Source organism: Bacillus rossius (genome assembly GCF_032445375.1).
Source record: "Bacillus rossius redtenbacheri isolate Brsri chromosome 9 unlocalized genomic scaffold, Brsri_v3 Brsri_v3_scf9_1, whole genome shotgun sequence".
Lineage (NCBI taxonomy): Eukaryota > Metazoa > Arthropoda > Insecta > Phasmatodea > Bacillidae > Bacillus > Bacillus rossius.
In genome coordinates, this window is record NW_026962012.1 from 20,822,141 (window position 1) to 20,846,861 (window position 24,721).

At 37.2% G+C, this 24,721-nt stretch overlaps 1 protein-coding gene across 7 annotated transcripts in view; it reads left to right on the plus strand.

Moving 5' to 3' along the window:
- The window catches only part of LOC134542659 (germinal-center associated nuclear protein), a 147,017-nt gene that overhangs the window by 67,808 nt on the left and 54,488 nt on the right, over positions 1-24,721 (plus strand). For 5 of the 7 annotated variants that reach the window (XM_063387079.1, XM_063387077.1, XM_063387078.1 and 2 more), the window contains exons 10-17: positions 198-410; positions 2,886-3,389; positions 6,097-6,173; positions 7,492-7,617; positions 13,917-14,061; positions 18,129-18,292; positions 20,801-21,006; positions 23,594-23,811. In XM_063387079.1, the coding sequence (XP_063243149.1) occupies positions 198-410; positions 2,886-3,389; positions 6,097-6,173; positions 7,492-7,617; positions 13,917-14,061; positions 18,129-18,292; positions 20,801-21,006; positions 23,594-23,811 (1,653 nt within the window). The remainder of the gene's footprint in view (positions 1-197; positions 411-2,885; positions 3,390-6,096; positions 6,174-7,491; positions 7,618-13,916; positions 14,062-18,128; positions 18,293-20,800; positions 21,007-23,593; positions 23,812-24,721) is intronic. The other 2 variants (XM_063387082.1, XM_063387083.1) reach the window with 1 other exon arrangement.

The following is a 24,721-nucleotide window of genomic DNA, read 5'->3' on the forward strand; positions in this document are numbered from 1 at the left end:
TTAGCCATAGGAGTGCAGATGAAGGTTTATGGCTGCCAAGTGGTGATACGTAAACACTAAACAATAGCCATTATCGATGAGGTCTGTAGGTATAGCCTGCTGGTCGTGTGATGGAGTGGCTGTGACTGTGAGAGTGTGTGAGTGTTGTAGAGTGTTGTAGAGCTGTAAGGTTAAGGTGTGAGGTGTTGTTCTCGCAGTTGCCGGTGGCCAGACTGATGGAGCTGTTGGCGTTCGAGAACCTGGCGGAGATGCTGGAGTTCCTGGGCTGCTGTGGCCTGGTGGAGTACGACTCGGCCGGCCAGGACTGTGTGGTCATGTCGCGAGGGGCCGTGTGTGTTCCCAAACTGCCCCCGCAGACTTACCGCGCTCCGGCTCTCATCGAGTCTAAAATGAACTGCTCCATCGCCGAGGTACTGTTCCCTGTTTCATGTGTAAGTTTGGTTGTTATGTATTTAGATTTAATTTTTGAATTTTTTATTTGTTATGTGCCTAGTTACGTAATTTTTATTTTAATTTTTATGATTGGGTGATTCATTATCTTTCGTACATCTAATCTTTTTTTTTTAAATATTAAGATCTTTAAAAAAAATTTGAGTAAACTTTTTAATGTAAATTACTGTACTACAAAATAAGGAAGTATTTTTTAAGTTTCATAGTTATAAAACATTTTAAACATTTTTTATTTACATTTTAAGTGGTTTACTATATATGTTTAAATAACATTAAATAGTACTTTAAGATCAATGTTTATGCAACTGTTAATTGCATAAAAATAAATATTCTTAATTGTACAGAAGTCTTCCATAGGTGAGTTTATTACTTCTGCAATTGTTTGTCAGACTCTTAAATTTAAATTTCATGATATAATTATATTTGGATGAAAGAATTTGATTGGTAAAATTAATGTAATTACTTTGATGCTTATATCTGAAATATGACAGCAAGGTAATGAGATTAACAGCTAGAAGAGAAGTGAAACAATCCATGTTTGAACCTGTTAACCAGCATTGGTGAAAGTATGGCATGTGCGAATGTTAAATTTTCATTGCGAATTGAAGTGCAAAGCGAATACTAACTATTTGTGCAAAGTCGAATCAAATATAAAAAGCTGCATTTTACAAGCAAAAAAAAGTTCTCTTAATTTTATTTTATGTCAACTCGCCATCCCCGTTAATAAAGTGCCTCACATTAAAAAAATTGAAATTTTAATCTGTTTTATTTAAAAGCATGAAAAAAACTATTTTGGAAAAATCCTGATATGTAAAATTAGGTATCAGTTTTATAAACACATACACCATCACACAACATAAATTGAAGAACTGTTCTGTTGTTGATGGGGGGTTTCGGACCGGCGTACGTGCACACCTCGGGCGCCACCACGTGGACCCGGTTACCGTGACGTGACCCGTGTGGAGCTAGCACTCACCGGCCCGCTCTCAGCGGCGGGCACGCTATGTCACTGCTCGTGGGGTCACACCTCCGTCTCTGTGCTGGGAAACTCGTGGTCGAGAATTAAGTGCAACGAGTCTGGTGAATATTGAGTTTTATTTCCGCCGACACGTACACTCAGGACGCACACAGAAAACAGCACAGAGTCCAGGTTTCCTGCTGACCAGGACACCGCGTGGCCCGGCCTCGAAAGTACAAGTCCGCCGATTAATCCAAAATGCTCCGGGGAGCTTTAATTAATTAAGTTACACAGTCTGCCGCCGGGGTAGGCCTCGAAGGTTGATTAGATAAAAGTTAAAAAAAAATAGTTATGGCGGCGGATGTTAACGGATCGGTTACGAACAACAGTTGAAGTCGACGAGGTGCTGAGGTGCGTCCTGCCCCGCGCGGCGAACAGAAGAGACTGCCCCGGGCCCCTGGTGTCATGGCCGCAGGAAGTGCTGAACTTACCGTTAGTACATTAATATTAGAGACAGTTAAACATAACTATTAAAACCTTTTAAAAATTGCAAGTTAATTAAGATTTAAGGATTAAATATTACATATATTTAAGAATTACATTATTTAAACAACATGCAGTCTCCACAGTTAGGGTGGGCGCCGAAAGGGTTCGCGCAGGGCGACCGAACACTCGTACACACGCACTTGTTGGCGGGAGGCTTGAAACAGAGGGTGGTGGTGGGAGTAGAGGGTGGCGGCAGTGGTGTGAGGCACATCGGGCGTAGGGAGGGCGTAGCCCTGGTCGACGTCAATATTATGTGACTTTGAAAAAGAAGTAGAATACTTTCTTGTCAGTAGCAGAATGATGTAACTTTGGCCTGGTTGTTTAATTAGCTTAATTTTTCAATAATTTTGATATTAATAGTTGTGATATATCCTGCTGGGAGAATAGTTTGAAATTAAAACAGAGTACTATCTCATGATATTGTGTCCATATTTGTAATTTATAGTCTAGATTTGGTATTTTTAGTTTGGTGCTTTAAACCTGGCCATCTTGTTTTATGGTTTGGTGAAGCCAACATATATGTACTGACTGAAAGTCATTATAGGTGACTGTAATTTATTACGTTTGAATGTTGAATGATAAAAAGTTTTATGTGATAATGTGAGAATCAAACACATATCTGCTAACATACAATAACTAGCATTCCAGAATATTACTTGCTGGGTCATAACAATAGAATTCAGACTTCACAGCTACACAATTACTTGCTTAAGCAAATTTTTGATATGAATTATTAAAATAAAAAATAAATAAGTTACAAAAATTTAACTTATTGAAGATTTGACTGCATTAATTTCAGTTGACACTCAAGCTTTGTTATTATAGTATAAATTAGAAGGAAAGGTAGGCCTACATGTAAATGAATATGTATTGTGGCTGTGCGTGAGAGATAGGCCATGCACTTGTAGCTGCATGGCAGTGCTTGTTGCAGGTGGTGTACGGAGGCCCCCTCCCCCCCGACGCTGCAGAGATAGCCCCGGTGCACTCCAGCTTCGACGACAGTGGCCGCCTGAAGCCAGCTGCCTTGTACTTGAGCGACGGTGGTGTGTTCAGAGTGCCGGCCGGCGAAGCCGTGCCCAAACGTAAGAAAACTGTTTCTCCCGTGTCGGAGACTTTGGGGCCGAGCACGGACAGAGACCTGAATGTAAGATCAGCAGACGCGGTGATCACGCCTGAGACACCGGTGTCCGTGCCGAAGCCCGCGCCGAGTGTGCACGGCGCCGTGGCGACGCAGGGCGGCACGGCCGCGGCTGCGCCTGTGTTCTCCGTGCGCGCGGACCGACCGGGGGACAGGGGTGTGTCGAGCGAGACCCGGGTGCTGGGCAGCCTCGCCGGTACAAGCGGCGCAGCGGAGCGCAGTCCAGCCTCCATGTCGTGGGTACCGCGACGTGCGCCGGCGGTCAGCCGGGAGCCAGCAGAGGAGACTGCCAGTCCGGTGAGTGCATACTGTAGTTAGTTGTACTTCCCTTTATGTGCAACACAGCTGCCGTCGACTCTGAGGGTTTCATTCCCTAGCATTGTGTTGTTATGTGACCATGATGTGTTTGTTCAAGGTTGTCGTGGTTGACCCAGCCACCATTACCACTGACACCTTCTATGTGTTTAGTGAATGACATGGGAAAATAGCAACACCTTACAGTTGTGCTTTGCTTCTGGCACGTGGACATCAACTTGTTCGTTGTTTTAGCAGAGGATCCGCACTAGAAACGACCTTCACCCATCTGTTTAATGGATGAAAAGTATTTTATATCAAATTAAATATATTAGAAAATATATCTCGAGTGGGTTGTCTAAAAAATTCCTGGCCAGACCATGATTATTTAAAAATTGAAAAATGACTTTTTATTAAATAGCATACGTGTTCTCCTTTATTCAGCGGTCTCGTCGCATGCAGCTGTAATGTAGTGTCCTCTTCTATCGCATGGGATAGTTAGCTTGGACCTTTTTTGTCACAAGTTTCCACACACATTAAATTTTCACCTTTCAAAACTCTAAAACCGTCATTCAGGCCAGACTTTTTACAGACAATCCTATATCATTTTATTTGCAATTAAATAGCGCTCATTTTGGTATAAGATTTATTTATTAAACGGTTGAATAAAAAGTAATTTTTCAATTTTTAATTATTCATGGTCTGGCCAGGAATTTTTTTAGACAACCCACTCGAGATATATTTTCTAATATATTAAATTTGATATAAAATACTTTTCATCCATTAAACAAATGGGTGAAGATCGTTTCTAGTTCTGATGTTAGACTATTTTCTTTTTAATTTTTATGAATATCATTGTCAGAGGTTTTTAACTGTTTAACTTTTAAAATTATAAAAAAAAATTATAGATATTATGATACAGACAGACACAGAGAGCTACACACATAGACACACACACATGCACAAACACTTACATGCATATGCACATACACATACATGCACACACACACTTACATTCACACGCACATACATACATACATACATACATACGCTCACACTTGCACTCACACTTACATGCATGTGTATATACGCACACACAAATGTATAACTCTCATTGTGTTTATAATATTTTTGTTTAACCATTGGTCTGAACTATGTATTAAAAGTTATAACAATTGGTTGACGAGATAAAAGTAGTACTACATATATTTTTCTTTAATTAAGTGTATAAAATTTAATGAGAAGTTGAAAGAAATGTAGGTATGTCTATTGACAGTGTGTGGCAAATCAGTAATCTCTTGGCACAGTTCCAAGGTTTTACCTTATTTTTGTAATATTTTTTTTTGAAATTTAATGGATCTAACTAATTTAAATTTCTTTTCCGTACTATACTCTCCCGCTTGAACCATGCCGGACTGGTTACCGTTACTGTTTCCCAGCGCCACGGTTAGGTTAGCGAGGCTCGGTGATTTTCCCTCGCTGAGGGGCGTGACTCCAGATGTAATATCCCTTCCCCACCGTGTCCCGGCCGAGACTCGTTCTCTGAGTTACTGCAGCTGTCAGCCTCATCTGAGGCACAAGCTTTCTAAGATGTCGACTGAAGTCGGCGACTGTCAGGCTTGAAGATCTTGTTCGCCATCGCCAGGACAGTCTTCAGAGCTAGCAGATATTTGTTTTAAATTATATTGTTTCATATAAGTACATTAACTTTAAATGTTAGTGATATGTAATGATGTCCAATAATTACAAAGTCATATGAGCTGTACCAAAATATAGAATAGAAGTTTAAAAGAGAATAATTTAATTTTTTTTTATTTCAATAAATCTGTGGATGTGAATTGTCAGACCCATATTTATAACAAGAATATTAATAGCAATAAGTGTTTACTATGGAATATATTTGGTAATAGCCTCAAAGTCGGGCAAAGATATTTCTAAACATGTTAAGAGGATAACTTTTCAAACAAAACACACACACACACACACATATATATCTATGTGTACAGACATGAAAACACATCCAGCATATTTATTGTTTTTTTTAATAATTAAAGTTTTTCTAAATTATTTTACTAAATTAATTAGTTTTATACATATGTTTATATTTGAATACTGAGTTTTTATTTACATTTTTAATTCAATTGAAATTATACTTTACCGACTGTATTTATAATAATATTTAATTCATTTTGTTATTTTTTTCTATTAATTATTTGCATGCAAAATTAAAGTTAAATTTTTATTACGCCAAGTAAGTATAACTTATAATGTGCTTACATAAGTACAAGTGCCCATTTTTTTAGATTGAAAACTAGTAAAGTAACTACAATACTTGTTGAAATAAGAATTATTGTCATAAATGATAGCATATAATACTTTTATTAGAACCGTAGATTAAACTTAAGAGTGAAATTTTTTTAGTTTTATTTAGATGCAATAGTCTGTTTAAGTTACCTATATAAAGTGGTAAATTGTATATGTTACAAAATTAATGTACATAAATATATATGTAATAAACTTATATTCATAAGAATTAAAATTCCAGTAAGTGCGACACAAACAGTTAATATTTATAAAGTTTTGAATGAAATACATTCTGCAGCTATTTTCAATGTAGTGGTCAAACTGGTGGTGGATAATTTTGGTATAAATTTATAATAGGGTGTTATGTATAATGTAGTATTGTAGTCAGAGATGTCCAATGTTCCAGGGAAATACTGAAACCAAGATCTTCCCAGTTCCGTCCTCGTTCATCAGAAGGGAGCAGCAACATGCTAGTCTCGAAAGGTAAGGTTGTCTGTGGGTTTACCACGAAATTTCAGTTTATTGTTTTCATATTAGTTATTCACGACGCAGTAAATGTTTTTAAATAAGCACCTGTTCTTATCATCACAAACTGGCCTTTGCTTGTGGGAATGTTTACATTTAATTTCCTGCGGTGGGTCGGAGCTAGGGAGGATGCCTGCGGTGCCAGGCCGAGACAACCCACACACTGTCCGTCCGCCCGCCACAGCTGCCACAGCTGACACATCTTCAGTTTCAGTATGGAAAATAAAATCTTAAAACATAATTAGAAAATTGAATATGTAATCAATTATTTGCACATTTTTTTTTTTTTTTTTAAATATTTGTGGGAAAAAGTATTTACAAAATTTTGTATGGAGCTTCCACTACAATAAATACTATGTTTTGAAATGGTATTCACCAATTATAATTTTCTTTTATATGGTACTAATTACTAACTTAAACTCAATAAATTAGGATAGAATGATTTTAAAATGTACAAGAATGATATATTTTAAGAGATTTTGTTTTTGCCATGTATAAGCATCTGAAATTTTATTGGTTGATGGTTATATTGGAGCATTGATTATACTACTGTTGTCCACTCATTTTTAATGTTTTGAATTTATTTATGAAAGATTTAAAATGTTATTCTATTGTGATTTTTGCAATAAATTTAAATGGGACCTTAACACTGATGGCTGTGAAATATGTGGTTTATATGTAATGGTAATTATTTTGAAGCTGATGTACATATATTTAAATTTATCAGTCTTTAGGAACTACACATTATAGGAAACCTGATTGTTATCAGGTTATTATGTCTTATTGCTCTGTTGACAAGTATAAATATTTTTAGAACTGTTGTCAAACATTACGTACTGACTTCTGATTCATTTTTTTTATTTTTCAAATTTTTCTTAACCCCTTATTTGTGTTGGGTTATATATGATTTTTTTTCACCAGATACTTCATTATTGATGTTGCGGTGAAAAATCCATATATTGTGGAATAATTAAGTTTTTATAAAACTACTAAGATATGTTACCAGAAAACAACACAAAAAATATTCCCGTGAGGGCTTCTGTCGCCCCGACTGACGGCTGTGTGGATGTGCTGATGCCCATTGCACTTTTGAGATACCAGCATCAGTGGCATTACCGTTATTCCAGCATAACACCTCCCCTAGTCCAGGGTGGAGGAAAAACTAAACAACATATTTTTTAGCTATTGCAAATTTCAAAACAGGTTGAATAGTATTTGATAGGGCGCTTGCTGTAGTACGCTGTCCTAGCGTAGTAATTGTTTGTGCTACTGGAAGAAGAGGCAGCTGTGCACAGGAGGACAGCAGGTCAGTGTCTCCGAGGCCGGCAGGGGTGGCGGCGAGGGCAGCAGTAACACTGATCTCTCCACGTGAGTCCTCCCCCGGGAACATTGCCATTGCAAGGTGAACCTTTTTTTATTGAAGTATATTTCATACCTGAAAATTTAATGTAGCGCAGTTATAAATATTAATATATTTTAATAATACATAAGTTCTGCGAAGAAGGGGAGGGTTTTAACTTTCCTCGCTTGATTATGCCACTGACTTAGATAATTCCGATAATAAAAGACTTTATCATCATATACATATTGAGTGGGAGTTTAATATCATCCGTTACCTGGTACATGATGTATTCACACACACATGTCAAATAGGGTGTTTCATTTTGCAAAGCAAAAAAAAAAGGAAAATTTTTGCAGACTTTGCTTACACCCTGAGTCTCTCAGTGATGTAAAAGATATAAATTTCAAATTTCAAGAAGATTGGATAATATTTAGAGGTTACACCTTTGATCAGTTTGTAAAAGCAGGCCAAAAATACAATTTTTCAGTTTTAATTACTTTTATTGTAAAAAATAGAAATCATAATTAAAAATAATATGTCATATAGACACTAATATTATAAGTAGTATGAATGGGAAAACATGTGTTATATAATTAACTGTGAACGATGCAATCTCTTTTTTGTTTTGCTGGGTGACGCTCAACCACCCTCAGCAAGAGTGGTTTCTGTTGTTCGACCCTGACCGATCATTCAACTTTTTTTATCAGAGCAGTTCCTCTTTCTGCGGTATAATCGACCACCTGAAGAGCGTTCACGTAGCTTCTCAGAGAATCACTGCAGTATTGTGTCATGTCGTGGATCCCACACAATTCAAACAACATCTCTGTTTTATTAGTAACGAAATGGCTCAGGTCTTTTTCTTCTTATCTAGGTTTTTACCCTCTAATTGTTTCATTTCCTTTTGCTTTGCAGGTTTGGTTTCTAAATTTTTAATCATATTTTTTTTATCAGCCTGAGTAATACGTTTGTCCATAAAAGCCAATCCTAACAGATACCAAAGATGTTCCTTAACAACTGTGAGAGCACTTTGTTTTGACGTCTGCATCTGGGTAGGTGCTCAGAAGCTGTAGCATGTACAAATCATTCTTTGGAGCCCGTTGTCATACATTTGCTTCATGTCAAAACCAAACATATATGAGACTGACTAAATGTGTAATCCATTTCATTTTGTCCAATTCTTGTTGAGAAGTGATTCATGTGTTCAGCGAAGAGGACAATTTTAAGCGTATATACATATTGCCTTTGCCATGCACGTTGCTCGATTCAGAGCCCCTGGGATCCTGAGTACAGGAGTGGGAGTTGTAATAACACTTGTTCTTCAAGAAAGCTTTGAACGGGACTTTGTTCATCCAGTATTGTTGCATATGACTTCTTATCAAGGCCACAGACTTTGGATCTTATGAAAAATCTGGATGTGAGGACCACTTGATGGTATTTCACAACACTCCTCAGATACTCCTTTCAGTGTGATGATGGCAAGCCAACCACAACAATGTTCGTCCGAATTCCCTTTCAATTCTGGTACATGCCCCTTGGATCAGTCCTATAGTATCAGAAGATATACCTGCAAATGTCAGATAACTCTACCGATCACCTTTCAAAATTTGTTGTTTCACCTTTGCTTTATCGTTGTTTCTTGATTTCTCTCTACCCCGATTTTGGTATTCTTTTTACAGCTTCTGGATAGGGGCATGGATATTCTCCTACATCTTTAACAGGGATATTTGCTTCCCTCTACACTTTCTGTAGTTTAGTACTGGTGGATTTATCAATATCCATAAGTGTTTCTTTCATTTCCTTGTAATGGTAAATGAAAACTAAAAGTACTCGTTACTTTGAAAGGAAGATAGCTCCTAAAAACTCACCACTAGGCACCTTTTATAGCGGCCAAATTTCTTTTATTGTTCCCATTTTAAAGTTCAGTTTCCTGCCAGAGATGAAAGAAATACATGAATATCCCGTTAGTACGAAGCACTTCAATATCAGAAATTTCACTAGTTTGAGATAAAGGTGATCAATGAGTGCAACCCCTAAATATTATCCAATCTTCTTGAAAGTTGGCATATATGTCTTTAACATCACTGAGCCTCAGGGTGTAAGCAGTCATATGAGAATCATATCTTTAGAAAAATGAAACACCTAATGTCGAAGCATTTAAAATACAACAAAGACAGTAGATAGGAAATGCTGATTCAAAGACGGGTGGTGGATCATGTAGCCAGCAGCCATATTGGATCTGCCATTTTGAATTTGTAATTTCATGGCGGCAATCTTGGATCTGCCATCTTGGACTTGATCTAGACCTTTGACCTTGATTTCGGCTGCCATCTTGGATTCTGCAAATTTTTTTCTATAACCTACTGCCATCTTGGATTCTCAATCTTGAAGATTGACATCACTGTTGCATTTTCGTTATGGCCACCATCTTGGATTTGTGATGTCAAAGTTGCACCTTTTGTTACGCCTGCCTTCCTGGATTACATACCTCCCAAATAATACAACAGAGTGTAATGTTGAACACTAGTAAACAATATCTGCAGAATACAGTGGAAAACATTAGAAACCCTCACACCCATACAAAGAACATTACAACAAAAACTGAAAAAAAATATTTCTATAGTAAACATTAAAACAATCAGAGTGCTTTTACAACAGACATAAACAAAAACAAACACTTTTAAATTAAAAACACTAGAAAACAAAAGAATCCAATAGTATGAATTTAAAAAAAAAACTAAATACCATCACCAACACTAGAACATAAAACATTGCCTTGCAATGGAATTTTTTTTAAAAAACACCACTAACAGCATTAACCAATAGAATGCCTTAAAACATAAACCAACAGAAAAAAAAAAAAGTACCCTGACAGAGTGACTTACAAAAGAAACAAAAAAAAAATACAATATACAATGATAACCACTAGAAAACAACAGATCCCAAACGAGTGAATTGCAGCAGAAATCCACTACATACAACAAAATACAATTAAAAACACAAAAATACGTAGTAAATAATAGAATGTGTTACAACAGAAACCAACATAAGAACCTCAGAATAGAATGGAGAAAACTAGAACAAACAGTCCCTAACAAGGTGACTTACAACAGAAACAAACAAAAACGAACTGAATACAATGAATACAATGAATAAAAAAGGAAACATAATATTGTAACAGAATGCCATACAACAGAAACCAACAAAAACCCATAGGATAGAATCAAAAACTCTAGAAAACAACATATTGTAATGTAAAACACTAGGAGACAACAGAAACTATCAGAATCCAGTATAATTCATTATTAAGTGTAGCTTGCTAAAAAATCGTAAAAAAAAGAGAAAGATATTAATTTATTTATGAATACGATAATTATTTATATCATTCGAATTCACCAAAATCCTTATTACAGAAATCAGCTTAACTCAATAGAATCAATAAAACTAACTAAAAAAGAACAGAATTTAATGGAACATACTAGAAAATAATACAATGCTTTACAATAGAAACCTACAAATCCAACAGAATACAATTAGAAGCTCTAGAAAGCAATAAACCCCCAACATATTGCCTTACAACAGAAACCAACATAAACCAAGACAGTAGAATGAAAAAAAAAAAACAGACCCCAAAAGAGTGTGTTACAACAAAAAACAATACAAAAAATAACACTCAATTACTACATAAACTAATAGATGAAATTTTTATGTTATTTTTTTTATAGTTTCACATAGTGAATGTAATGATTTTATTGTAAGTATAATGTAATTTTATATTTATTTTAATTTTAATTATATATAATTGTATATCTGACATGTTTCATAACCCAGAAATGGGGTTGAATATGTAAAATAAATAAAATAATAAATTCAATAAATTGCATATCCATTTGTATTTGAACATAAAATATTAAAATAAAGAAGTGAATTGAATTGTTTGTGATGCAAAGCTGTATAATTACCAAAAAATATTTCATTTTTAAAGTATTTATCAAACTTTCAGGAACATATTTCTGGGAGTAACTGTGCTGGCAACATATCAAATATGTTATTATGTTAAAAAAATTTTATTGAAGTAAATTTTTGAATGTAATGTGTTAGTAAAATTGCAATTTTTTTTTATATTTTAAAGAAATGTGATATAAAGTTTTGATATAAACTAGATATGCAATAAGGAAAATTATGCATAAAATGTTTTATGTAACGTATCCAATTGTATTTTAACAACATATAATATTATATAAACTGTACACACAATAACATAAGGAAAAATGATTTTTTAGTGAGCATACACACAGGGCTCGATTTTAGCGCCTGTCCGCCTGCCCGGGACAGGTAAAATCTCGTCCGGGCAGGCAAAATAAAAAAGGCAACTGTCCGGTGGACAGGTGCAACTTGTGACGTCGAGGTTATTCGCACGCACTAATGCAGCAGAGGTGATTAATAACATTTATGCGACCGCGACCGCAAATGAAACATCTTTGACAATATCTATAAATAAACAATAATAGCTGCGCTTTTGTGACGGACGACTCTGGCTATTGTATACCGCGGGAAAAAAAAAAAAAGGTTTTGTACAAACCGTGCTGAAATCTTCTGAATCATAATTCTTAAAATCTTACGTTCACGTCATGATTCACATAACATAGTCGTATTCGTATGCTAGAGATGCAAAACGTCTCACACCGATTATGTATGTTTTTGTTGCCATGTTTTAATATTAATTTCGTTGCAGTGCAGCCAACAATTACGTAATTTACCGTTGTTTACTTTCAAAATATAATTTTTTAAATTTATTGTCTTTATAAATCGCGACTTTACTAATTACTTGCTCTACTTTAATATAGTTTGTTAACAGAAAAGCGTTTTCGCGTGGTTAACATTTCACGGCGTACTCCAGATGCAGGTGACAGTGGCCGCAGTGACTGAGACTGCTTGAAAATTCGCCTGTCAACTGTTGCATCAAAAAATAAACATTACTTGTTTACAGAGGACACTGTAATCTTTTACAGTTTATCTTGTTACGGCGATTGTTTAAGTATTTAATTAACTGCGTTACACAATGTGGAAATTCATTACTGGTGCTTAAAAACCACCAGAAAAGAAAAGAAAAACGGACGAGGACAAGTCAGAATATAATGTTAAATATGACAAAATCGCCCGGTCCCGTACCTTTTTAACGTCTTGGTGTTCCGAGTTTCTTTGGTTCGTTACGACACAGAAACAAAACAAATGTTTTGCAAAGTCTGTGAAACGCATTCAAAATCATCTGGATCAGAAGTCTATAAAGACAGACTGGCGAAACTGTCTAAATGATGATACACTGTCTGCCCTCATGCGTGTTCAAATACAGTCACCTTCTGAAAGTGAGTTTGATCCAGCACCAGCAATAAATCTCTGATATCATAATGTTCAGAGAAAACGTTGACCCTTTCAGCCTCCTTATCGAAGATGTTCAAGACAGAATCAGCCAAGTAATTCGTGCAGTGACTCGTCTGAAAATGATGATTAAATAAGGATGTTAAGTGTGTGATAAAAATAGGTGCAAAATATAGCAAAAATCCTTTTTCCTCACTTTTCCAGCGACTTTGAAATTTTTTTTATTTGGGTAAAACAGCGGACAGGCAAATTGGATGGCGGACAGGCAAATTTTCGATTACACCTGTCCGTTGGGCAGGTTAAAATATTCCTTAAAATCTAGCCCTGCATACACATATTATGGAGTGCTGTCAGATGTGGGGTATATATTAGTGTGCACACATGGTACATAGTGCTGCAGTTTACATTCAGTGGTACCATAGTGCAGTATATGTTACGCACTTATATAAGAGTAGTGAGTATACTCTTAGGGCAGAGTGCTGCTGTTTACGTACAGGGCTGGTAGATAAGTATTTATTATGCATAAGGATAGTCATCATACACATTGTGCAGAATGCTACTGTTTACTTACCGTGGTTCGAAACATTTGGGGACATGAGTGCTGTATATTTTATGTCAATATAAAAATTTCTTTTAAACATAAACATTTAATGGTGTGAGTTTTTAGTACCATTAACTCATTTCATAAAAATTAGATACTTTTGTATTCGTTTGAAGTTTCTAAAATCTTTTACCTCTATGGTAGAAAAAATGTTTTGTCAAAAAATAGTAATTTTTGTTTTGTTTCATATTTTGTGTTTAAAACAAAAATTAAATGTCCTATGTATTTCTTTTTAATTATTATTTGAATTTGAATTTTTTTTTTAATTTTTGAGATTTTGATGACATTATTGTTAAATGTTTCCATTCTTAAAAATGTAAAAAATAAAAAAAAAGGATTAGCACAGACTTAGGAAATGATACAATTGCAATTGTTGACCCAGGTTGGAAGAACAGCCTCATAAGCATGCTGAACCAGAAAGGAAGCAACAAGAAGGAAACAAACAGAAGATGATGCAAGATGAGGTAGTTAAGAAAGCAGAAGAGGAGAAGAGAAGAGATGCAGCTCAGACACACACAGCACAGCAGGTTAGTGGTCACTGCATCATTATGCTTGGAGCTTGGAGGAAGGGGGCAGACTCCAGTATGTTTCAACACTACCAATCGTACCTACTGACGGCAGGATCATTGAAATCCCATAAAAAACCTGAATAATCGGTTTCACCACTTTAAAATAGTAGTAATAATATACCTAATAATTTTTAACCTTGCATATTGATATTGAGAAAAATACTGACACTATTCTTTATAAAAACACCAACAAATGATATTTTTATTTTGAAAATGCTCTCTATTTCCGCCACAAAGAGGTGGCACATCGCCTGATTGGTGGCTGGCCTCAGTCTGCCGAGTGTTGGTGTGCTCTGTCGGTTTATCCAAAAAAAGTGAGTATTTATGTAAGTGCATTGGAAGTTATGCGTCTTTTTGATTCAACACACACAATTATTTCAAAATTTACTGTAACAAAAAATAATGATTTAATTTAGTAAAATAATCATGAGAAATTTTAATTAATAATGAAATGAAATTAATATGCTTAATGTTTATTCTAATTTATTTTTTAATTTATATACTTAAAATTTTATAAACACAATTTCTATCATTAATATTCACAGAAAAATTGGCTTTAATATTGTAAACCAGTATTCAATAACAATCTCATGTAGTTTTGCACCCACTACTAGAATTCGCTACCAGAGCACCCAGGTTGACTATAAAGTGCTGTCATGTCTCTTGTTGAGTAAATAGAGTGTTGGAGAACGTGCTGAGTTTCAGATGTTTGAGAGACATGTGATAATTATTAAATATTAATTGGTTAAGCATTATTAACACTCAGTGGATCGGAGCCTGTGGTTGAGACCAGATAAAGGAAAGAAACTACATGTACTGGACAGGAGTGTTTTCTTTTTTCATATTTTACGAAAACAGAAAAATCATTAACAAAAAAAATTTAAAACGGTGCTCTTTTAACATTATGATTTTACGAAAAAATTACACAAAAATTATATGTCTTACATTTTTTTCAATGTCCATAGGAATATAAGTGCTTGGAAGATAAAATGATAATAGGTACTGAAAGTACACATGGATGTTGACCAGTTGTTGAGACGTCTCAGGACGCGTCGACCAGGGAATCCCTCGAACGCCAGGATATCGGAGAAACAGTTGATTTGTGGCAGTAAGTACTTGGACCCACTGCCTCACAAATAATGTAGCGTGATTAGTGACTCGAAGTCATAACTTTACAAAAATTAAAGTGGTGTCAGTGTTATAAAAAAAAACATTCCACTTACCAATTGTGGGGTAAGCCAACAAGTAATCAAGACATGAAGAAAAGATAAAAAAAACACTAGAGCATCCTTGCTCAACTGCGTAACCTGACACACGGGTAGAATACCAAAAAGAGTTAGCAAAGACCAGAAAGGAAACTACATGTTACGATAGGTGGAGATTTTGGGAGTCAATCCCGTAGTTTTCTGACCACATCCCGAATCAAAAATTATCTCGGAGCATGGATACACGAAGAGCGATTCAGACTAGAGCGGTGGTCACATGCGATCATCACGAAGGCTTGGAAAATTCTCTCTGAAATCAAGCAAAGAGCTGAGAGGAATAGCAGGCCCTGTGTATCATTCCGCCAGGAAGCGAAAGTAGTGCTAGAGGGCGGGATGCACATGCATTGCCAGTATGTAGGCCATAAGAAGGTGGTGGGGGAGTAGACATAGAAGCTAGTCTGCAGAGGGACGATGGTGGGTCGGCCAGGAGCCTGCCGAGTAGCGACAAGTTATAAGGGGGCTGGGAAAGGAAGGGATTATTGGCACCAAGGGCCTCCGCCCTGGGCGGGGAGGTTTACAGGAGGACCGTCCATCCAGACCATAGTTGGCAACAGTGCTGCGAGGTGGCGCTCAGAGACGCCAGTACAACCTGCCGCTGGAAGACGGGGTCTAGGGGAGGGTGCTGCCTGGTGGGACAAGACGGAGTTAAGGGGCTTGACTTCAGCTCCGCAAAAGCCCGAGAGACAGCACAGGAGGGCGCTGCGCTCGGGGCCAACGTGGCAGAGGAGGGGAAGCTAGGGAAGGGGCCGGGGTTCCGAGGAGCACAGCGAGGGGGGAATGCTGGCACCGACTGTGCTCGGCTCTGGGTGCGCTGGCGGTCGCAGGGCTCCAGTGCGGGGAGACGGGAGGAACAGCTCAGGCAGCCCCTGTGGTCAGACCCACGGGCTAGTGTCCCCTGTATCACTCTCTATATACTGAACAAAGTGCAAACAAAATAGGAGTATTCATGGTGCCGAGAAAAATGCCTAATTTGCGGCACATGGCGAAAGGTTAATAAACTATATAATGAAACTTCTCGAATAAAAGCAAAAAAGACTTTAAGATAAAGTACCAAATCCCGGCCTGGACCTAATTATTGACAAACAGTTTTATTAAAATACTGCTTACCTTGTTCATATTAATTAAAAAGTTAATACTGTATAGTTTTTGCACATACATATTAGAAAACTATAAATGATTAAGTATTAAATGATAGTTATAATTATAAAGTTTTATTTTTTTTTATCTATACAAAATCATGGAAAATAATTCAACAATCATAATTATTTTTTTTTTTACATTAATCCCTCTCTTGGCATGACTAATGCATTCCTAAAAATGTTCGTGTCATACAAATTGGCGTATTCTGATGCATTGGTTTCTGTAAATAGCAAGGCTAATTTACTTAATGTGTTCCAAAATGTGTAGGGAAATATTCTTCCCGTAATAAAAATGCATAGAATAACGCTCAACAATAAATATGTAACACCATTTATCTTCATAAGCCTACCATTGAATACTTTGTATTACAAATACGGCATTGCCTAACAGTACTTATCGTCAGTCGGCTGGTTGGCTTGCCATCCATGCATGACCTTCAACTCACGTCACGTACCTTTCCAGTTTCCACGAACTTTCCAAACCATCATTTACTGGCTGTAAAACTGATATTACTGTCCGGATACTTACATTTTAATTTAAAAAAAATTAAAATACTTACTCGCATATCACCACCTGGTTCACACCAATCCTTTCAGGCCTGTGATTTTTTTTTTCATTGCACCATTCATTTAACAATCTTTAAGTGTGGCCTTCATGACATTATGCACGACGTAATACTTCTAGTTTTGTTTTAAATACTTGAACACCGTGCATTATGCTCTCACTTGGAAGCCATTATTCCACTATGATTCCAACTGCAGGTGCTTGCGTACGTACAGTTACCGGCAGACGAATGGGCAGACATTGCTTAGTGTTTGTGAGAGTTCCCTGCTACTGGATAGACTGAAGTTCATCATGGCCCAGCCTGGGGCCGGGCGAAAACGATACGGCGGCATACATGCGGATGTATAAAAACATTTATCCTTTACACTCCATGCCGCAACTGAACTTGCCATAGCAGATGTTAGTACAACAGCAGATAGCATAGACAGACCTGCGTGCGCATCTCTTCACCCCTCATACAGCTAACTGTATGTCACGGTACATCTGTTGTTTACCGAGTTAAAGCAGACTTCGTGGTGTCATGCCCGACCTTTTTCTTTGCTGGCGATTTCGTTATAGCTGAAATTTACATACGTGCTATTCAAGACTAGGGCAGTAAAATTAACATCACGTTAAATGAATTCACGCAATTTGAAGTTGTGCTAAGTAAGGGATTGGTGTACTTTAAGTAAAAATAGGGGATATAGCCTACTTAGTATGACATAATAAATCCAATTGGCTCAGCTATGTATTTAATAATATTTAAGCAATACAATAAACAAATAAAATCTATTTTGTATATTTGTCCTAATCAAAATATTTATAGTCAAGTAATATAAAAAAAGTAAAAAAAATTCCCACGTCTAGTGTGTACTTGAGAAAGGCACACTGCTCAACTCTGCCCAGAAACTCCTACGTGAAGTACGTTGGCAGGCCTGGTACGTATGAGGGATGGCTGTTGTGTTGGTGTGTCTGATCTCAGACTAGTCCTTAATGTGTGCAGTGCGTACCTGAGAGAGTTACATTCCCCAGCGAGTGCTCCACGAAGCATGTTGGCAGGCTTGGTGCGTGTTGCAGGTGTTGGCAGGCCTGATTGTGGACCTGGCCCGCGATGTGTGCAGTGCGCACCTGAGAGAGGCGCAGTGCGCGGCTCTGGCCCAGCGAGTGCTCCACGAAGTAGTCCACAGCGTGGTGACTGAGCACACTCGAGCCCTGCTGGTCGAAGCTGTTCGTAGCAGGAGGTGAGGTGTTGCGGTGCGGATTACGTGTCTTTAATATCATGTTTAGTTTTTTAGTGAACCTTTCTCATATATTGTTTACAGTTCTATGTTATTTAGCTTATAATTTTTCTCCTTAGAAAAGGAGACTTTGAGCAAGATAATTTTAGTGATTCATGTTTAAAAAATGCCAGTATTTATACTAATACCATTAAATATTATTTCACTTTTCTTGTCTCAAACTCAAAAAAACCTTTGAAGAGTATAAAGAAAGATGGAAACAAAGTTTCATTTTATTATGATTATAATAGAGAAATTTCAAAAGTATGTATGTATATCATAAAACAGTTATTTACTTCATTTGTAAAATCAATTCACATTTAGACTTAAAAATTTTATTCACATTTCGTTCTTCCTGTAGTGCATTAGACGGACATAATTGCTTAATTAATTATGTTGGAAATATGTATAAAATCTACTCTGTATGCCTACAGACATACAGAATGAACAGTAAATTCATTTCTTCTGTTTGAAAACCCTGTTTGAGATATTTATATTTATATTTAATTTTAGCTAAATTACATACTCTGTGAGATACACCTCTTTGCAAAGTGATGTCTATGGACAGAAAAATTTGTATATGATTTGGAATTATTACAAAGAGAAGATAATGTAGATTGTTATAATCGAGTATAATATTTTTTGAGAAAATAAGTTGTGGTCTTGATAAAAGTAATCATGAATATATTTTGAAAATATTAATAAAGTATTTACAGCTAGTAATAACCAATATTGGTGGTAAAGTATTAGTATCCTACATCATTATATGACTCAAGTATTTGGTGAGTCATTGTAAGTTGCAGTTTATTTTAATCAGCATTTTTTTATGCACAAAATTTAATATCCATTAAAACTGTGTGTCATGCAAGTAAAAATTATTATATATTTTTTAAAATTAAAGTGAAGTAATGAATAGTAAGAGACACAGTACATACTTAACACCAACTCTATGAACAAACACTCAGTGGTTTGAAACTAGGAACTCTTGCCAGTTGACTGAGCAATAATCGGATACACTTATATATAACATTATAGGATGTACCTATTTATCGACTGTTTTAAAGACTACATTATATTTGTAGAACGTTAATCTGGAACCTCATCTTGATCCAACGATATATATATATAACACGACCACACCTGGGTTATCAATGATATTGTTGTGTTGTGCATGTGGCTACTGAACCACGAACATTCGGTACAGTAGGCATTAGCACATGATGTACCTATTGATGATGTGGTGTTGTTTCAAGAGTAATTGTATGTAATAATATTTCGCTACACGTATACAGTACACTCCAGATTATCCGCGAAAGTGGCAGGGTCACCGCGGATAGTGAAAATCGCGGATTATCCGCAAAAGAGCCGAAAATGGGAAACGAAAAAGGAAACATTAATTTCAACTTAAAAATCTAAATATTTATGTACAGTAAAAGTTACAATTAACAGTAAAAAAATTTAAATGATGCTAAAATTTTAGTATTTTACTGAATAATTAACATACAATACATTTAAGTAATGTAAACATAAAAGTACTCAACCATAGGACTAGAAACAAAGTGTGACAGAGACAAAAATAGCAACACATGCCAGCCTACTGCGTGAATTCCAAGAAGGCCTGTGGCATTTTACTGTATACTGCACAAAATACACTCATCAGTAGAGGTCAAATTTGCTCACTTGTAATAAAATACAGATTTACATAATATGTTTTGTGTTTTTTCGTAGCATGCGCGGATAATCCGCACCGCAGATCATTCGCCCGCGAATAATAGGGAGTTTACTGTAGATTGTACTATCCAAGCCACTGCCGATAGGTATAGAATTTTATAACCAGGGTCATAAATAAATGTTAGAAATTAAATTTTGCAGTGATGACAATAAAAATTAAGTATGATACAATATTATCTGAAGTTTTAAAGTAGGTAGGCTATATATTAACGTAACATAACCAACTATAAATAATGAGCTAATCATTATTGCATTGCATAAGTAGTTAAGGATTGTTATTTTATTACATATTAAATTATTAAAACAAGCATATTAAATGGTTAATATGATGTTTCTAAACAGTGTGACTTGGTGGTTAGGTTTCAATGTTTCACATGTGAAAAAAATGTTTTTTTTTTTTTTCCTTATTTGTTTTAATTATTGATGCACCAATATTTTAATTACTAATTTTCACTTCATGTATCAAGTAGCTAAATGAATCTTATTGGTAGTTATTTAGCAAGTTTTATATGTATATAAAATTGTTATTGTTATCAACTAAAATTGTGGTATAAATAACAAACCATATTTTTTTTTTTAGTTTTATAAATTTTAGAGGAATGTTAAGTGTTTTAACGTGTATTTAAGTTTGTAACACAAAGTGTAGTTTACTACTTACATTAAACCAGACGAACCAGGATCACTTCACATTGCAGTGTATGAGTAGCAGTGGAGCGAGAGTGGCGTGCGGTGGTGTCGCAGGCTGGGGCTCCTGGCGGAGAGGGTGGCGGCGAGGAAGACGCGAGCCGTGTGCCACAAGTGGCGGGGGCTCGTGGCTCGCCACAAGAAGCACCGGGAGGCCGCGGAGGGGTTCCCGCCCCTGACGCTGCTGCAGACCAGCCCGGGCGACCTGTACGTCCCGCGGCCCGCCCAGGTGGCTCTGCTGCACCTGCCCGGCAGCAGCCCTGGCGAGTACCTGCCTCTGGACAAACTGCCAGACCAATAATCACAAGGGTTAAACAACATATCAGTTTATAAATTGAAAACCCACAATCAGCTATAGCGGAACACTCCTTGTAAACCAGAAGCAGCACTGATTCTACTAATTCCGCACCATAGCCAACATCCGACAATACAAGAAAAGTTACATTCGAGAATCAGTAGAAATATTAAATCACCCAGAAAACATAAAAAATAGAAGATGGCTTCAAATTAAGCAGACTATGGGATCCACTCTTCAGAAAACCTCAAAACCTAGCTCCGCATGTAACAAACGACAGGTTGCCTCTGGTTGGTCAAACAGCTCAGAAAATCAGAAGGGGAGAGGCCACTGATTTGCCAGCACTCCCAGCCAATCACAGAAGCCCAGCTCCCATTGGCCAAACCAACATGCCAACAGCTGCAGCCAGTCGGGAGACACTCCTCTCAGGCGAGAGTATTAAAGGCAGAAGAACTTACTTGTAATAACCGTACCCAGATGATGGCGACTGCAATGTCGACCGAAACGTCGGTGATATATTCGCCAGCTACAACCCAGAAGCCTGGCTACTTCAGACAACGGCAGCGAAGGCCTGCAATCTTTATTAATTAACGTTTGAAAAGCTAATAATCATAGATTCTCAACTCTGCTACGGTGTTTCGTCCCCGAGTAGTCCACATGAAGAAGTGCACTCTCTCATGCACATGCCAGGCGGTCATCCTTGAGGGAGTCCTGTTGAACTACTGAACACAAGACGATTCATCTGTACAAACATCCGAATGTCAGCCACATTCAGAGTTACATTATTAATATTTTTTTAATAATGTGACTTGTGAACTACTGTAATTTTACTTTCTCTCGTACTTTTTTTTTTTTTACTCGGACAACATTTTAGTGTAGAGGAAACCATTGAAGTGTACATGGTTTAGGCGAAACAAACAACCTTAAAGTCCGACGCCTTACGAAGTACAAATTTTAAAGATTACAAAACAGGCGCAAATGCTATCATGTGTGCCCTATGCTAGAATAGTGAGAAAGCTAGTTGAGGTGTGTTCTTGTACATTGAAGTGTTAGTCATAGCCAGTTAAGTAACCACCTAAGTTTTCAGTTGTACTTGGGTTAGCAAACATCTCTATTGTATTACATCTTTCCCAAAGAAAATTGTATTATCACAAATTTTTATGTAGAACGTACGCATACGTAAACTTTTACACATTCAAGTTTTTAATTAAACTGTAGCAACAAATTGTTTTATGAGCGAGTACAAACATTTAAAGCTGTGGAAAGATAATTTACGTGTGAGTATTGATCAGGTTCATAACACAACACAACATAACACATGGCCAGTTGACAGCAAACCCGACAGCTAGGCATTGTGAACACTTAAATAATGTACAAATGAATATAACTTTACACATTTGATATACTATTGGAACCCACAGTTTCCAGAGAAAGATAACGAACAATAATATGTACAAGCAAATGACCCTTACAAAAGCAGCCCATGTAAACCTGGCGAGGCAATTCAAGTAAAGCGGGGCCGTGCAGTCGAAGTAAACTCGTGCACAACAAGTACCAGCACGTACCAGGCGTCCACCAACACGAGCCATGATGTAGGTTGAACTGAGCAAACGAGACACTGGGTACAACACAAGGGGCTCCATGAGGGTTACAGAGCTCTATGAACTATCAACAGCAGCCCTGTCAAAACACGTAGCAATAATTACCCATTACATGGCAGGCCAAAACGGCAGTTCAGAATTGATGAACCAGTAAGTTAACAAGTTACATTTACTGTACGGGACTGTGCCACAGCCGTCACTAAACTAAACACAGCCCCCACCATGTCTGGCCGGCCTCGCATCGTCACAGACGATCAGCAGTCAAAGTTGAAGTTACAAACTACATTTTTGCGGTAGCCAGCTAGTAACGCACACGACCTAACCCGATGAATTGCAAATGATGAATAAGCCAATGCACAACACGCATGTGCTCAAACCTGGAGGGGGAAGCAAATCTGAAAAGAAGAGGGAGGGAAGGGAGACGGCTGTGCCTGGCTGGTATGGTGTAGCAACTATGAAATAGTTTGATAACTGACTACTTGGGCGTCTACCGCTCCTGCACTGCGACACAACAAGGGCTGGTGGCCACATCTGGCAGTACTTAAGTAACATATCGCTTTATTTTTTTCATTTCCCCCCCTCCCTTCTCATTTCCAATTATTTATGAGGAATTCCTTCTTATATAATGCTGTATAATGTTAAATGTTTGTGTTTTATATATTGCTTTAACTTTATCAAGACATATTTACGTAAAAAATTATGTTATAACTTTTGAATGTTTAAGGAACATATATCTTTTCTTGTTCAGATATTATTATTTTATATTCTTTAACCGTTAATAAATCGGTTTTTTTTTAAGTAACAATTCTAACCTTAATATTTCTTTGCTTTTCACAGAATGTATTGTCATCCTATTAAAAAAACATTTAGCATTACGATAATTTTTACGTTATGAACATATTCAATCCAATTAAGCTGGCAAGTTAATTAGTAATTGTTGTAATTGTTTCCCAGGCTCGCTGGACGCGACATGTGCTCAGCTGGATGTCGCTGCAGCGGTGAGCCGGCAGCTGCTGCTGAGGATGTCGAGTCTGGACTGCAGCGACGCGGACGTGACCTGGAAGCTGGTGGTGTCCCTGCCGGACGACCGAGAATCCATCTACGAGCAGGAGGCCAGTGTTTCGGCTCGTGAATTGTTCAGAGGAAATAAATGTGCCATCCATCATTCAGATGTAAGACTACTTTTATAGTTGTAACTTATTTCCTAGCATTAGACTAATTTTATGTTGAAGGTGTGTGCAAAACTTCAGGAAATGAAATATATATGTAAATATTTTTTTTTAAACACTTCTTTGATAAAATTCACAATTTTGTTATATTGTGAAATATTTTCAGATTATAATACAGTAAAAGTGTGATTTAATGTAATTTTTTTTGGGAAAGTAACAAGCACCTTTGTTATTGGCGAACGGTGTTTTACTGGGAATATGACATATTATTTTGTTTAAAAATTAATTCTAATAATTTTTATGACAAGGCTAAATTTATGACTGTAAACACACACAGCTGGCTAAGGAGTCTGGGTCCCTACGGGAATGATTGCTGACCAGTGACATGTCAGAGCTCTAGCAGGCTCTAGAAACCGAGTGATGCTCTCACCAGGAATCCATAACGGGCGAGCGATGCGAATATATAGCCTCTCCCGCTTACGGCATGCCATAGCCTTCTCGTGGCGCATGTGTCGACATAATGGCTCACTCCTCTGACTTCCTCGGTGTGTCGGAACGAGTATTCTGATAGGCTAGTAGGATGTGGATGGGAGGTTACACCCATGGATGATTCAAAAACTTATCGGGAAGTTTTGGACCCCCGGACCCTAGGTTGTGTCTCAAGGCATTGGGCTCACAGTGAAGAACCCAGGATGCACATGGAATAGCAAAGAGAGGTTGTGTGGCTCGGGGTCGCCAATCTGGGCCTTATTGGCTGTAACCCTTCGGCGGGGGAGAGTCTGGCCCTATCGGGGGCAGCTCGGCGCCATCAGCACTCTACCTGAACATGAAGGGTGCTGCTGGGGTTTCCTCAGATGGCCGTGGATCAGTGTTGGTGGTCGGAGCACACTCGGAAGAGTGTCTACTCCGGTGA